At 34.3% G+C, this 17,445-nt stretch overlaps 2 protein-coding genes across 4 annotated transcripts in view; one reads left to right on the forward strand and one right to left on the reverse strand.

Moving 5' to 3' along the window:
* The first annotated feature begins 4,863 nt into the window (after positions 1-4,863).
* LOC148904999 (uncharacterized) lies at positions 4,864-9,240 on the forward strand. The gene has a single exon (XM_089024002.1). It carries the CDS (start codon positions 5,704-5,706, stop codon positions 9,238-9,240), a length of 3,537 nt encoding a protein of 1,178 aa, XP_088880128.1. The 5' UTR covers positions 4,864-5,703.
* A 6,563-nt stretch (positions 9,241-15,803) lies between these two features.
* Positions 15,804-17,445, reverse strand: part of LOC116299491 (DNA helicase MCM8) — a 62,451-nt gene continuing 60,809 nt past the window's right edge. For all 3 annotated transcript variants that reach the window (XM_031708189.2, XM_089040783.1, XM_089040782.1), the window contains 3 exons: positions 16,823-16,984; positions 16,642-16,731; positions 15,804-16,337 (listed from right to left, as the gene is read on the reverse strand). In XM_031708189.2, the coding sequence (XP_031564049.2) occupies positions 16,221-16,337; positions 16,642-16,731; positions 16,823-16,984 (369 nt within the window). In that variant the 3' untranslated portion in view covers positions 15,804-16,220. The remainder of the gene's footprint in view (positions 16,338-16,641; positions 16,732-16,822; positions 16,985-17,445) is intronic.

The raw sequence follows: 17,445 nt of genomic DNA on the forward strand, positions 1-17,445 counted from the left end.
TCGCTACATTCAAGCTTAGCTTATTTGCTAACAACCACTGATGTATATTAGTGAGTTCAGTGTTGATGCTTGGTTCCAAGTCCCCTACATTTTTACCATGAAAGCTGATGCTGGTATCATCAGCAAACATTCTTGTTATGGCTTGCGCCAAACAATTTGGTAAGTCATTAATATACAGGAGAAATAAAAGTGGGCCTAAATTACTGCCTTGTGGTACACCGCAGCTCACAGTACAAGGCTCAGACAGACTTCCGTTAACACTGCACAGCTGAGACCTCGTCAGTAAATAAGAACGGAACCACTTGAGTGAGCCTTCATCTACACCATAATTCGATAGTTTGGACAAAAGAATTTCATGATCTATGGTGTCGAAGGCTTTTTGGAGGTCTATGAAGATAACTCCGTTAAGTAGTCCCTTGTCTATATTAACTGACCATTCGTTCGTTGCTTCGAGCAACGCGGTGACAGTGCTGTGCAGGGAACGAAAGCCTGACTGGCATTCCGTCAATAACTGGTTTTCATTCAAATAATCGTATAGTTGATCATAAACGATCTTCTCAAATATCTTTGAAGCAGTGGGAATGACCGAGATTGGGCGATAATTGTTTAGGTCAGTTTTCTCTCCTTTTTTAAATATAGGCGTTACTTTCGCTATTTTCCACTCCCTAGGAAAAATGCCCATTTTAATAGATTGTCGAAAAATCACAGTGAGAGATGGTCCCACTATAGAGGCGGACATTTTTAGCAATTTGTTGGGTATGTTATCCAAGCCTGCAGCTTTCTTTTCCTTTATACTTCCTAACAAGTCGCAAACAGTTTGCTCACTTGGAGGTTGGATAGAGAAAGTTTTACCGGTTGCAGGTTTCAGAAATGATTCAAATTTAATGTCAGATGGAGGTAATTTGTTGGCTAGAGTCTGACCTATACTTGTGAAATGTTCATTGAAAATCTCGGCCATCTCACTTGGTGAGGTTACTGATTTATTGGCAACTTTAATTTCGGAAACGCCGGAAAATTTGCTAGCCTTTCGAGCACTTAGATCATTAAGGAGCTGCCATGTTTTCCGAGGATCAGATTTATTTAGGGCTAAATTTTCCGTAAAGTATTTTTTCTTCGCTAATCTAATTTCGTTATTAATCCTGTTTCTCGATTCTTTGTATTTTTTCCAAAATAGGTCACTGTCAGTGGAAATTGCTTTCCTTTTCAATTGGTCACGTGACCGCATTTTCTGTATTAGCTCCGTTGTGATCCATGGTGAGTTTTTCCTTCCCACACGCTTGTGGCGAACAGGCAGGTGGGAATCAATACACTTGGTTAGCAAGGTTTTCCAGTGAATCCACATATCATTCGGATCATCGTAAGACTTAATGTCTGACCATGGCAGTTGTTTGAGATCACTCAAAAATTTGTCTTGATCGAAATTTCTGAAGTTACGTACCTCAATTTTGCGAGCCTTTGACGGCTCGTAATGAATTTTTCTCGTCATGAATACTAAAGAGTGATCACTGATGCCAAGATGATACACACCTGACTTACTAATTTTGTCGGGAGTGTTTGTCACACATAAGTCAATTAATGATTTAGTGTTATGCGTTACACGTGTTGGCTCATTTACTAACTGATAAAGCCCATAGATATCCAAAATATCGATTAAATTAGATGAAGCTAGGTTCGTTCTCGTTAGTTCTAAGAGATCGCAATTTATATCACCTAACAAATAATAATCGAGATTTGTCTTGTCAATGCTATCTATGAGCTTTTCAAATGTCGTGAATAACTCGAGGGGTGAGTTGGGAGGGCGATACCAAGTACTAACTAAGAATGATTTTGATCGTGGCTTAAAGATTTCTATAGTGATGAGTTCTAAGATCCCATCATCAAAGTCTTCGCGTCTTTGATAACTCAGGTTGTTTCTCATGTAAATACATACGCCTCCTCCGTTTCTACCATTCTGAGATCGATCTTTTCTGACAATATCGAAACCCTCTATATGTAACTCAGAATCCATAATGGTAGAGTCTAATTTAGTTTCATTGATTGCCAGGATATCAATTTCGGGAGATGCGGCGAGAAACACCCGTAATTCATCAATGTGCGCAACTAAGCTATTAATATTTAAGGAAGCCATTGTTAAACCACGACCAAATATTTTGTCTAAATTACGTGACTTACCCTTGTTCCCTTTCTCTATGGGCTCCATGACATTTAGTTCCTATGTCTTCTTTAAAAAATTAATAAAATTGGTTGCAAACTGTTTGGTTCCTGATCTATTTAGATGGAGCCCACTCCGGTTTAGATGTTCGTCAGGCTTGATGTTGGAATGTTCTATATAGTTCCAGTTGTTCCTTTCGCAAAGCTGTTTGATGATGGTGTTGGCTTCTTTTGCCTTTCTGTTTAGCGATTCGTCGTCGCTTCTCTGGATGATACTTGAGACAGCTACCTTTGTTGAGTTGTTATTTACAAGGGAGGCCAACTCGGCAATTTCTTCAGCACAAGCTTGTGCAGAACTGGATGAGCGTAAACTGTTGGTGCCAACATGTAAGAGTATTTCATCTGGTTTTTTATTTATAAGTGGCTTGACGTGATATTTCATATCGGCAGTTGTAGAACCAGGAAATGTCCAAACTTTGACTTTTGAAGTCTTCGACATCTTGTGCCCTTGTAAGTATTTGATCATCGAGTCGCCGACAATGAAGATGTCTTTCTTTGTGCTGTTGGATTCATTCTTTTGTTTGGGTCTTTTAGGGTAATTAGGCTCTTTTTCTTTTTGGGCACTAGGCTTCTTGATTTTCTTTGTTTCTTTGTCTCGAGGGGCATTTGGAATTTCATTTTTGGCTTCTGTTAAGGCAGAGGATTCCCTGGAGGAAATACTTGGTGGTTTATGCAAATTCGGCTTGTTTTCCTCATCAATAACAATTTTAGGTATTGGTTTTGCTTGTAAACCCTCTTCTTTTTCAAGATTAAGTAAACGTATTGTGGTTAACAGGGCCCTGTTGTCTTCATGGACTTTCTGGTTTTCCCTTTCAAGCAATAAAACTTTCTCTCTGAGTTCTCTGTTTTCACTTACGAGATCACTTGGACTCCTGTGACTGTTATATTCCTCTCTTAACCTTGAAACTTCAGTATTGATTTCTTGTAATTGCTGCTGCAGCTCCTGTCGTAGGTTATTTACTGAGGATTGAATAAGGTTAGAGCAGTTATGGTAACTGTCAGGCCGAATAGGATTATCTTCTTGATTTGGATTTGAATTTTGGCGGGAAACTTTCGTAATAACGGCTGGTTCTTGTGATATCGATCTCTTAAGTCGCCTCCTCAGGACGGCTTTTTTTCCTGATTTCGATAAGTTCCTCTTCCCCAATTCAGTCTTTAGTTGCGAAACATAAAGGGAATCAAGATCTCTTCCATTTAGAGCTGATTTAAGAGCTAAGCTAGCTGAACCAGTATGTGATGGAGCTTCGATCGATGACAATGATCTAGTAGAAACATTGGCTATCGTATTAACTTTAGCGCTCCTTAATTCCGGAGGAGATATACAAAAACTAGATCCTTCATTACTTGAACTTAAGTCTTCATCATCAGAAGAAAGCATCGAAGTTATCGTAAGAGAACTACTGCAGAGGTTATTCACGTTCATATCGAGAGCTGGGCTGTAGTCCGACTGTAGTCTAGTTATAGCCCATGCTGTTTGCCTCAAAAAAAAAAAAAAGGTGTGAAAAACACCCAAAATCCATCAAAACCATGGGCTATAGTCCATGCTTTTTGGCCAAAATTGACCCATTTTCGACTTTCTTTGAATAATGCCTGATTTTGAAAAAGGTGTGAAAAACACCCAAAATTGACCAAAACCATGGGCTATAGTCCATGCTTCTTGGCCTAAAACACCCATTTTTCGAGTGATATAAATAATTCATATTTTTTGAAAAGGTGTGAAAAACACCCAAAATCCATCAAAACCATGGGCTATAGTCCATGCTTTTTGGCCAAAAATGACCCATTTTCGATCTTCTTTGAATAATGCATGATTTTGAAATAGGTGTGAAAACACCCAAAATCCATCAAAACCATGGGCTATAGTCCATGCTTTTTGGCCAAAAATGGCCCATTTTTCAAGTGAAATAAATAATTCATATTTTTTGAAAAGTTGTGAAAAACACCCAAAATCCATCAAAACCATGGGCTATAGTCCATGCTTTTTGGCCTAAAACACCCATTTTTCAAATGAAATAAATTATTCATATTTTTTGAAAAGGTGTGAAAAACACCCAAAATCCATCAAAACCATGGGCTATAGTCCATGCTTTTTGGCCAAAAATGGCCCATTTTCGACTTTCTTTGAATAATGCATCATTTTGAAAAAGGTGTGAAAAACACCCAAAATTGACCAAAACCATGGGCTATAGTCCATGCTTTTTGGCCAAAAACACCCATTTTTCAAATGAAATAAATAATTCATATTTTTTGAAAAGGTGTGAAAAACACCCAAAATCCATCAAAACCATGTGCTATAGTCCATGCTTTTTGGCCAAAAACACCCATTTTTCAAATGAAATAAATTATTCATATTTTTTGAAAAGGTGTGAAAAACACCCAAAATCCATCAAAACCATGGGCTATAGTCCATGCTTTTTGGCCTAAAACACCCATTTTTCAAATGAAATAAATTATTCATATTTTTTGAAAAGGTGTGAAAAACACCCAAAATCCATCAAAACCATGGGCTATAGTCCATGCTTTTTGGCCTAAAACACCCATTTTTCAAATGAAATAAATTATTCATATTTTTTCAAAAGGTGTGAAAAACACCCAAAATTGACCAAAACCATGGGCTATAGTCCATGCCATGCCAGTCCATGAAAGGAATAATTGAAAAAAAACTTTCAGTAAAAAATCACATCAAAAAAGAATATGTTCGAGGAGGCACTGCGGAGATGATAAATTTTATTGCCAATTTTGAAAGTGAACGACAATATAATCAAATAGTGGTGCACACCGGCACAAATGACATCTTCAAAAAATCGCTGGACGAAATAAATAAAAACATTGAAGAAATTGTACAGAAATGTAAATCAAGGTGGCCTAACGCTAAGATAATCCTCTCGGGGATCATCTTCCACAGATACAACAATACAAAGAATGATATAATCGACACAGTGAACAGCGCAACACAAAGGCTTTGCCAAAGCGAAGGAAATCATGCTGTACAATATATGAACAATGACCATATTGCTACATTAAAGGATGGATCGATAGACCAAGAAGTTTACTATGATAATCTACATCTAAACTCAGAAAAAGGGATGAGAAAATTAGCCGCAAATTTAAAGAAATATTTGAACTTAAATAGAAGAATAAAAGACGACAGAAAAGTGCCAAGAAGACAAATAAGAAACGAAAACTACCAGCGCTTCAAAGGACCATCATACTACCGCAATACAAGGAGCCAGTATGGCCAACATTGGCCCAAGTCAACTTTCTCTGAATATGGTAACAGATCAACTCATGAAGGACTCTGGAAGGCATTGCAGCCCTTAGCAAACTGGATAAGTACATTTAATTAATATATTTTATTTAGATTCTTTGAGTGATATATTTTCTCCCACTATATACATACATATATATAGCGGACTAGACATTACCGTTATATAATTATATAATATATATAGCAACTAAAGATAGTCAAATACAACAGTTTCTGTTATACATATGACCATCCCATTACGGTTGGGTTTTTGGAATATTCACGGGTACAAAAGTAGAGAATTTGGCAATAAATTAAAATTACAAGAAGTCAAAAATGACATTGACAAATATGATATATATGGGATAGCAGAAACTCACTCAGATCCTGAAAGTGATCTAGAAATGGCCTCATTTAAATGTTACACAAAATGTAGACCTAAGTCTAAATACAAAAAGCATGGAGGCATATCACTATATGTGAGATCTGAAATTACTAAAGGTGTTACACTAATTAACACAAATAACGACAATGTTATTTGGTGTAAATTAGATAAAAAATACTTCAATATGCCCAACAACATCTACATAGGTACAATCTATTTTAGTCCAACATCTTATGAAAATTCAAAAGGAGAAGATTACTTATCGGATTTAGAAAATGATGTTGTTAGGCTATCCAGCAAAGGAGATATAATAATTCAAGGCGATTTTAATGCCAGAACTGGCAATTTACAAGAATTTATTATAGATGATGAAGATAGTCAAATTTTCTGTGAGTCTTTACCCGAGGATTATGTATCTGACATTTCAAACGTGAGACAATCTTCAGATAACAGTGTCACGGATTCTAGAGGTACATCTTTGATAGAATTCTGTACCGAAAATAACTTTAGAATACTAAATGGTCGAACAACTGGAGATAGCAGAGGAAAGCGAACCTGTTATCAATACAATGGCAGTAGCCTCGTTGATTATGTCATTGCCAGTCAAAATTTATTACAAGGCATTCGTTATTTTAAAGTACATGATCTTAAACCACACCTTTCAGACCACTGCCAACTATCATATAACATAAATATTAGGCGACCCAGAGATACCCAACCTGAAGCACATAACATAGATTGTATTTCAGGTACACACCAGAAATTAACCTCAAATGATCAAGCAACATCAAAAATTCCTCAATTACTTAAACAAGACTATGCTGCAAAGCTGGAGAATATTTTCTCAGAGGATATCATAGATGAAACAAATATAAATTCACGTGTGAAAAAATTTACCAATGTTATTCAGGAACTAAGTATTAAAGCAGGTTTTCGATATTCCAAAACTATTGAAGAATCAAGGAAGGTAAACCCTTGGTTTGACAAAGAATGTCAAACTGAAAAGAAATCTTTATTACGAATCGGTAGATCCATTTGTAACGATCCAAACAACCAAAACTTACGAAGAAATTTAAGAACAAGGAAAAAGAATTTTAGAAAAATATGCAGAAATAAAAAGCGTGCATATTACGAAGCGAAAATTAAAGAATTAGACTTTAAGGACCCCAAAAAAGTATGGAAGCAATTAAAAACAGCTTTTAATTTAAAAGGTGCAAAACTTCAATCGAAACGAAAAGAGGTAAAGATTGATCAATTTTACAATATGTTCAAGGAACAAAATTCAAATAAAAATGATTTGCTTACTGATTCAGTATCTGAAAATATAGACGAAGAGGATAACACTGATCTCAATTCTAACATAAGTCAAGATGAAATAGCCAATGCTATTTCTTCTTTAAAGAATAATAAGTCCCCAGGTAGAGATAATATATTAAATGAATTATTGAAAGCCGGAAAAGAACAGTTACTTAAACCACTAGAAAAACTGTTTAACGCAGTTCTTCACTCAGGCGTCTTTCCGAAGGAATGGAGCTATGGTCTCATTATACCAATATATAAAAAAGGTGACGCAGGTTTGGCAGAAAATTATAGAGGGATAACCCTCTTATCATCTCTTGGAAAACTTTTTACGCAGATACTTAATAAAAGATTGGTAGATTACCTTGAAACTAATAATATTCTTACAACTGAGCAGGCAGGTTTTAGAAAAAACCACAGTACAGTTGATAACATATTAGTCCTCAAATCAATGATCGATAAATATGTCAAAACCAGAAAAAAAGGAAGTAGATTACTGTTCTCGTGCTTCGTAGATTTCAAAAAAGCATTTGACTCCATTTCAAGAAAAATTCTATTCGAAAAAATAAGTAAAGTTGGGGTAAAAGGAAGTTTCTTCTCGGTCCTTGTTTCTATGTATACAAATGATGAATCAGCTGTGAAAGTAGAAGATAAAATAACGCATACCTTTAAATGCTACACTGGGGTAAAACAAGGTTGTATGTTATCCCCTACCTTATTTAACATATTTTTGCATGATCTACCAGAAGTATTTGACGACGAAGAGTTAGATCTTACTGAAGTTAATAACTCATTAGTTAAATGTCTTCTTTATGCAGACGATCTAGTTCTGCTATCAACAACGCAAAAAGGGCTTCAACACCAATTAAAGAAATTGAAACACTTCTGTAATATTTCGCAAACAGCTGTAAATCTTGATAAAACAAAAATTATCGTCTTCAATAATAATGGCAAACGGATGAATAAGTATAAATTCTACTTCAATAGCAAAAGACTTGAAAACGTGAAAACATATAAATATCTTGGTTTGTTATTCTCCTCTATAGGTACGTTTTCCATCGCTCAAGAAGAACTTAAGAAAATAGCTCTCAAAGCCTTGTTTAAGCTCCGTAAGGATATGGGCGATCACTTCAGAACAGATATAGATCTCACAATACGACTTTTCAATAGCTTAATCAAGCCAATCTTGTTATATGGTAGCGAGGTCTGGGGTGTGGGAACAAAGAAAAATTTAAATATAGATCCACTAGAAAAAGTGCAAATAAAATTTGGTAAAATGCTTTTAGGAGTAAGTAAAAAAGCGTCTAATAACGCATGCCGAGCAGAATTAGGGCTCTTCCCAATAAGAGTTTACGCAAAATTAAGGGCAATCAAATTTTGGATAAAATACATGAATCGTGCTGATACTGATAAATCAAAACTCTCAGATCAGACAATAGCTGATAGTTTCTTACAGAGTTCGAACAATTCGAGATGGACAGAGAAAATAAAATTAGCCCTTGATAAGTTAGGTCTAAGCTATTTATGGCAGCAAAATACAAGTGAAAGAATGACTGACTACCAATTAACTAAGCTGATGAAAAGCATTAGACAAAGAATTGAAGATCAAGAATTTCAAATTTGGCTTGCAGACATACATAACGATTCGGGAAGAAAAGATTCACAGAAAAATAAATTAAGAACATATAGAACATTTAAAATAGATTATAAGCGAGAGGAATACTTAAGAGAGGTAACTAATATTAAACACAGAATAAGTCTGACCAAACTAAGAATAAGTGATCATTGTTTACAAATTGAAATAGGTAGATATACAAGACCATATACCAAACCAGAAGAAAGAGTGTGTCAGATATGCCAAATTGAAGTAGAGAGTGAATTACACTTCCTACTAACATGCCCAAATTACTATAATGAAAGAAAATATCTTGTTGATAAGATTGAAAATATAACACAATTACGAATAGAAAATTGGTTAAAAAACGAAGAAAAATTTGCTTTTATCATAAATCCAAAGAAATCAATACAAAAAATAGTAGCAAAATATATATATGATTGTTTCAGCAAAAGAAATAACAGTATTTCAATGAATATCTAGTTAATATAAAGAATAGAACCACCGTTATATTAAGATGTGCCTAAGTATTCCTCATCTGCACATATTACATTTTCTTCTTTTTCTTAATAATTTGATATAACTTATGAAATATTGTAAATGTATTGTAAATTTATATTTGTGAGATTGTAATGTATTAATAGTTATTAGCATTAAGTCTTAAATATTTGTAACAGATATATAGACGCTAATAATGTAAATAAACTAAAACTAAAACTAAACATGCTTTTTGGCCAAAAACACCCATTTTTCAAATGAAATAAATAATTCATATTTTTTGAAAAGGTGTGAAAAACACCCAAAATCCATCAAAACCATGTACTATAGTCCATGCTTTTTGGCCAAAAACACCCATTTTTCAAATGAAATAAATAATTCATATTTTTTGAAAAGGTGTGAAAAACACCCAAAATCCATCAAAACCATGGGCTATAGTCCATGCTTTTTGGCCAAAAACACCCATTTTTCGAGTGATATAAATAATTCATATTTTTTAAAAAGGTGTGAAAACACCCAAAATCCATCAAAACCATGGGCTATAGTCCATGCTTTTTGGCCAAAAACACCCATTTTTCGAGTGATATAAATAATTCATATTTTTTAAAAAGGTATGAAAAACACCCAAAATCCATCAAAACCATGGGCTATAGTCCATGCTTTTTGGCCAAAAACACCCATTTTTCGAGTGATATAAATAATTCATATTTTTTGAAAAGGTGTGAAAAACACCCAAAATCCATCAAAACCATGGGCTATAGTCCATGCTTTTTGGCCAAAAACACCCATTTTTCAAATGAAATAAATAATTCATATTTTTTGAAAAGGTGTGAAAAACACCCAAAATCCATCAAAACCATGGGCTATAGTCCATGCTTTTTGGCCAAAAATGGCCCATTTTCGACTTTCTTTGAATAATGCATCATTTTGAAAAAGGTGTGAAAAACACCCAAAATTGACCAAAACCATGGGCTATAGTACATGATTTTTGGCCAAAAACACCCATTTTTCAAATGAAATAAATAATTCATATTTTTTAAAAAGGTGTGAAAAACACCCAAAATCCATCAAAACCATGGGCTATAGTCCATGCTTTTTGGCCAAAAACACCCATTTTTCGAGTGATATAAATAATTCATATTTTTTAAAAAGGTATGAAAAACACCCAAAATCCATCAAAACCATGGGCTATAGTCCATGCTTTTTGGCCAAAAACACCCATTTTTCGAGTGATATAAATAATTCATATTTTTTAAAAAGGTATGAAAAACTCCCAAAATCCATCAAAACCATGGGCTATAGTCCATGCTTTTTGGCGAAAAACGCCCATTTTTCGAGTGATATAAATAATTCATATTTTTTGAAAAGGTGTGAAAAACACCCAAAATCCATCAAAACCATGGGCTATAGTCCATGCTTATTGGCCAAAAACACCCATTTTTCAAATGAAATAAATAATTCATATTTTTTGAAAAGGTGTGAAAAACACCCAAAATCCATCAAAACCATGGGCTATAGTCCATGCTTTTTGGCCAAAAATGGCCCATTTTCGACTTTCTTTGAATAATGCATCATTTTGAAAAAGGTGTGAAAAACACCCAAAATTGACCAAAACCATGGGCTATAGTACATGCTTTTTGGCCAAAAACACCCATTTTTCAAATGAAATAAATAATTCATATTTTTTGAAAAGGTGTGAAAAACACCCAAAATCCATCAAAACCATGGGCTATAGTCCATGCTTTTTGGCCTAAAACACCCATTTTTCAAATGAAATAAATTATTCATATTTTTTGAAAAGGTGTGAAAAACACCCAAAATCCATCAAAACCATGGGCTATAGTCCATGCTTTTTGGCCAAAAACACCCATTTTTCAAATGAAATAAATTATTCATATTTTTTGAAAAGGTGTGAAAAACACCCAAAATCCATCAAAACCATGGGCTATAGTCCATGCTTTTTGGCCAAAAACACCCATTTTTCAAATGAAATAAATAATTCATATTTTTTGAAAAGGTATGAAAAACACCCAAAATCCATCTAAACCATGGGCTATAGTCCATGCTTTTTGGCCTAAAACACCCATTTTTCAATTGAAAAAAATAATTCATATTTTTTGAAAAGGTGTGAAAAACACCATAAATCCATCAAAACCATGGGCTATAGTCCATGCTTTTTGGCCAAAAACACCCATTTTTCGAGTGATATAAATAATTCATATTTTTTAAAAAGGTTTGAAAAACACCCAAAATCCATCAAAACCATGGGCTATAGTCCATGCTTTTTGGCCAAAAACACCCATTTTTCGAGTGATATAAATAATTCATATTTTTTAAAAAGGTATGAAAAACACCCAAAATCCATCAAAACCATGGGCTATAGTCCATGCTTTTTGGTCAAAAACACCCATTTTTCAAATGATATAAATAATTCATATTTTTTGAAAAGGTGTGAAAAACACCAAAAATCCATCAAAACCATGGGCTATAGTCCATGCTTTTTGGCCTAAAACACCCATTTTTCAAATGAAATAAATTATTCATATTTTTTGAAAAGGTGTGAAAAACACCCAAAATCCATTAAAACCATGGGCTATAGTGCATGCTTTTTGGCCAAAAATGGCCCATTTTCGACTTTCTTTGAATAATGCATCATTTTGAAAAAGGTGTGAAAAACACCCAAAATTGACCAAAACCATGGGCTATAGTACATGCTTTTTGGCCAAAAACACCCATTTTTCAAATGAAATAAATAATTCATATTTTTTGAAAAGGTGTGAAAAACACCATAAATCCATCAAAACCATGGGCTATAGTCCATGCTTTTTGGCCAAAAACACCCATTTTTCGAGTGATATAAATAATTCATATTTTTTAAAAAGGTATGAAAAACACCCAAAATCCATCAAAACCATGGGCTATAGTCCATGCTTTTTGGCCAAAAACACCCATTTTTCGAGTGATATAAATAATTCATATTTTTTAAAAAGGTATGAAAAACACCCAAAATCCATCAAAACCATGGGCTATAGTCCATGCTTTTTGGTCAAAAACACCCATTTTTCAAATGATATAAATAATTCATATTTTTTGAAAAGGTGTGAAAAACACCAAAAATCCATCAAAACCATGGGCTATAGTCCATGCTTTTTGGCCTAAAACACCCATTTTTCAAATGAAATAAATTATTCATATTTTTTGAAAAGGTGTGAAAAACACCCAAAATCCATTAAAACCATGGGCTATAGTGCATGCTTTTTGGCCAAAAATGGCCCATTTTCGACTTTCTTTGAATAATGCATCATTTTGAAAAAGGTGTGAAAAACACCCAAAATTGACCAAAACCATGGGCTATAGTACATGCTTTTTGGCCAAAAACACCCATTTTTCAAATGAAATAAATAATTCATATTTTTTGAAAAGGTGTGAAAAACACCCAAAATCCATCAAAACCATGGGCTATAGTCCATGCTTTTTGGCCAAAAACACCCATTTTTCAAATGAAATAAATTATTCATATTTTTTGAAAAGGTGTGAAAAACACAAAAAATCCATCAAAACCATGGGCTATAGTCCATGCTTTTTGGCCAAAAACACCCATTTTTCAAATGCAATAAATTATTCATATTTTTTGAAAAGGTGTGAAAAACACCCAAAATCCATCAAAACCATGGGCTATAGTCCATGCTTTTTGGCCAAAAACACCCATTTTTCGAGTGATATAAATAATTCATATTTTTTGAAAAGGTGTGAAAAACACCCAAAATCCATCAAAACCATGGGCTATAGTCCATGCTTTTTGGCCAAAAACACCCATTTTTCAAATGAAATAAATAATTCATATTTTTTGAAAAGGTGTGAAAAACACCCAAAATCCATCAAAACCATGGGCTATAGTCCATGCTTTTTGGCCAAAAATGGCCCATTTTCGACTTTCTTTGAATAATGCATCATTTTGAAAAAGGTGTGAAAAACACCCAAAATTGACCAAAACCATGGGCTATAGTACATGATTTTTGGCCAAAAACACCCATTTTTCAAATGAAATAAATAATTCATATTTTTTAAAAAGGTGTGAAAAACACCCAAAATCCATCAAAACCATGGGCTATAGTCCATGCTTTTTGGCCTAAAACACCCATTTTTCAAATGAAATAAATTATTCATATTTTTTGAAAAGGTGTGAAAAACACCCAAAATCCATCAAAACCATGGGCTATAGTCCATGCTTTTTGGCCAAAAACACCCATTTTTCGAGTGATATAAATAATTCATATTTTTTAAAAAGGTATGAAAAACACCCAAAATCCATCAAAACCATGGGCTATAGTCCATGCTTTTTGGCGAAAAACGCCCATTTTTCGAGTGATATAAATAATTCATATTTTTTGAAAAGGTGTGAAAAACACCCAAAATCCATCAAAACCATGGGCTATAGTCCATGCTTTTTGGCCAAAAACACCCATTTTTCAAATGAAATAAATAATTCATATTTTTTGAAAAGGTGTGAAAAACACCCAAAATCCATCAAAACCATGGGCTATAGTCCATGCTTTTTGGCCAAAAATGGCCCATTTTCGACTTTCTTTGAATAATGCATCATTTTGAAAAAGGTGTGAAAAACACCCAAAATTGACCAAAACCATGGGCTATAGTACATGCTTTTTGGCCAAAAACACCCATTTTTCAAATGAAATAAATAATTCATATTTTTTGAAAAGGTGTGAAAAACACCCAAAATCCATCAAAACCATGGGCTATAGTCCATGCTTTTTGGCCTAAAACACCCATTTTTCAAATGAAATAAATTATTCATATTTTTTGAAAAGGTGTGAAAAACACCCAAAATCCATCAAAACCATGGGCTATAGTCCATGCTTTTTGGCCAAAAACACCCATTTTTCAAATGAAATAAATTATTCATATTTTTTGAAAAGGTGTGAAAAACACCCAAAATTGACCAAAACCATGGGCTATAGTCCATGCTTTTTGGCCAAAAACACCCATTTTTCAAATGAAATAAATAATTCATATTTTTTGAAAAGGTATGAAAAACACCCAAAATCCATCAAAACCATGGGCTATAGTCCATGCTTTTTGGCCTAAAACACCCATTTTTCAATTGAAATAAATAATTCATATTTTTTGAAAAGGTGTGAAAAACACCATAAATCCATCAAAACCATGGGCTATAGTCCATGCTTTTTGGCCAAAAACACCCATTTTTCGAGTGATATAAATAATTCATATTTTTTAAAAAGGTATGAAAAACACCCAAAATCCATCAAAACCATGGGCTATAGTCCATGCTTTTTGGCCAAAAACACCCATTTTTCGAGTGATATAAATAATTCATATTTTTTAAAAAGGTATGAAAAACACCCAAAATCCATCAAAACCATGGGCTATAGTCCATGCTTTTTGGTCAAAAACACCCATTTTTCAAATGATATAAATAATTCATATTTTTTGAAAAGGTGTGAAAAACACCCAAAATCCATCAAAACCATGGGCTATAGTCCATGCTTTTTGGCCTAAAACACCCATTTTTCAAATGAAATAAATTATTCATATTTTTTGAAAAGGTGTGAAAAACACCCAAAATCCATTAAAACCATGGGCTATAGTGCATGCTTTTTGGCCAAAAATGGCCCATTTTCGACTTTCTTTGAATAATGCATCATTTTGAAAAAGGTGTGAAAAACACCCAAAATTGACCAAAACCATGGGCTATAGTACATGCTTTTTGGCCAAAAACACCCATTTTTCAAATGAAATAAATAATTCATATTTTTTGAAAAGGTGTGAAAAACACCCAAAATCCATCAAAACCATGGGCTATAGTCCATGCTTTTTGGCCAAAAACACCCATTTTTCAAATGAAATAAATTATTCATATTTTTTGAAAAGGTGTGAAAAACACCAAAAATCCATCAAAACCATGGGCTATAGTCCATGCTTTTTGGCCAAAAACACCCATTTTTCAAATGAAATAAATTATTCATATTTTTTGAAAAGGTGTGAAAAAGACCCAAAATTGACCAAAACCATGGGCTATAGTCCATGCTTTTTGGCCTAAAACACCCATTTTTCAAATGAAATAAATTATTCATATTTTTTGAAAAGGTGTGAAAAACACCCAAAATCCATCAAAACCATGGGCTATAGTCCATGCTTTTTGGCCAAAAACACCCATTTTTCAATTGAAATAAATAATTCATATTTTTTGAAAAGGTGTGAAAAACACCCAAAATCCATCAAAACCATGGGCTATAGTCCATGCTTTTTGGCCAAAAATGACCCATTTTCGACTTTCTTTGAATAATGCATCATTTTGAAAAAGGTGTGAAAAACAACCAAAATTGACCTAAACCATGGGCTATAGTCCATGCTTTTTGGCCAAAAATGGCCCATTTTCGACTTTCTTTGAATAATGCATCATTTTGAAAAAGGTGTGAAAAACACCCAAAATTCACCAAAACCATGGGCTATAGTCCATGCTTTTTGGCCAAAAAAAAAAAACCAAAAATATATGAAAACTTAAAAAGTATCAAAAATTGTATTTTTAATGTTATCTTAAACATTTGTCGTAAAACAACATTGCTGATAATTTGTGACTTTAACAAGGTTTTTTAGTGTGATGATTGGATGGTGTGGGATTCTCACATATTGACTGGTTCACAGGTAAAACCAATCGAAAGTCAGGATCGCATGTCATGTCTAATAGTGAAAATTTCTTGTCTGTATTCAAAAAAATTGTCTTTTTCATAAAGACTAGAGAGAGCTTATACTTTATGCTTTCAACAAAGATTTGCATAGGGCGTGACAAAACAAGTGAGATTTACTTTGAAACATGTAAAACTAAATTGTTAGGTGGCAAGATACACAGAGAACTATGCCTTACTTAAAAGGAATTATGTAACATAATAGAAGTAGCTTCATATGTGTGTTGACTCAAGGTGAAATCAGAGACAACTTGCTATTTGTAGCTGATAAACACGAGCTCCTTTCTTGAGCAAAAAGCCTTGATTATTGAGCGAGTAAATAAAGTCCTCAAAACTTGGAATCTGTAGGCGAAGATCCTGGAAAAAAAGGAAATAAAATATGAGAAACGTTACAAGAGCTCACTGATCCGTTTACATCATATTGGAGGTCTCCATATATCATCCAACATGGCTGACAATGATCATGTGACCTATAAAAACAACAGGTTACAAAATTCGAAGCAATCAGTCCTAGCAACCAGTTCTCAAAATCATACATGTTAGTTCTTAGAACTGGACCAGCGTGGCCCAAACCAGTTCTAAAGACTGATGCGTGACATTTGAGAACTGGCTGCCCAGACCAATTGGTCCAACTAAATGGAAAGTGCCCTAAATGTGGTACCTTGGCTACTGCTCGCATTTGGTCGATAGTAAAAATAGAATTGTATTCTCTGTCAGCAATGCGACCCAGCTCTGCAATGAATCGCTTTCCCTGAAACAAATATACAAGATAACATATAGTTAGCTATTCAATCAGAGCAAACCATTTATAAAATTCAGGGTTCTCTAACCACCATGCGTACCACAGCTTTGGAGCTCATGCCTGAACCATGCTGTGACCGTTGAAAGTCTAGATTTCCAAAGTCATCACTGTAAGTATCCATTAGACTGTACTTCATGATCACAACCACGTCTTCAGCATCTTGACTTGTGGCCTTCTCACGAAGCTCGAGACGAGCACGTGCCTTAGATACAGGGGAATGAGAACATGTGCCTTAGATACAGGGGAATGAGAACACGTGCCTTAGATACAGGGGAATGAGAACACGTGCCTTAGATACAGGGGAATGAGAACACGTGCCTTAGATACAGGGGAATGAGAACATGTGCCTTAGATACAGGGGAATGAGAACACGTGCCTTAGATACAGGGGAATGAGAACACGTGCCTTAGATACAGGGGAATGAGAACACGTGCCTTAGATACAGGGGAATGAGAACATGTGCCTTAGATACAGGGGAATGAGAACACGTGCCTTAGATACAGGGGAATGAGAACACGTGCCTTAGATACAGGGGAATGAGAACATGTGCCTTAGATACAGGGAAGTAAAACAAGTGTTCATATAGGGGGAACTGAAAACGTGCTTTAGAAATGCGTGCCTAGTTCTAGAAACCATGGAAATATGTGCCTTAGGTACAGAAAA

The sequence above is a fragment of the Actinia tenebrosa genome, unplaced genomic scaffold (assembly GCF_029948245.1).
Source record: "Actinia tenebrosa isolate PJP-AT-01 unplaced genomic scaffold, QUT_ActTen_1.0 PGA_scaffold8__29_contigs__length_14323225, whole genome shotgun sequence".
Lineage (NCBI taxonomy): Eukaryota > Metazoa > Cnidaria > Anthozoa > Actiniaria > Actiniidae > Actinia > Actinia tenebrosa.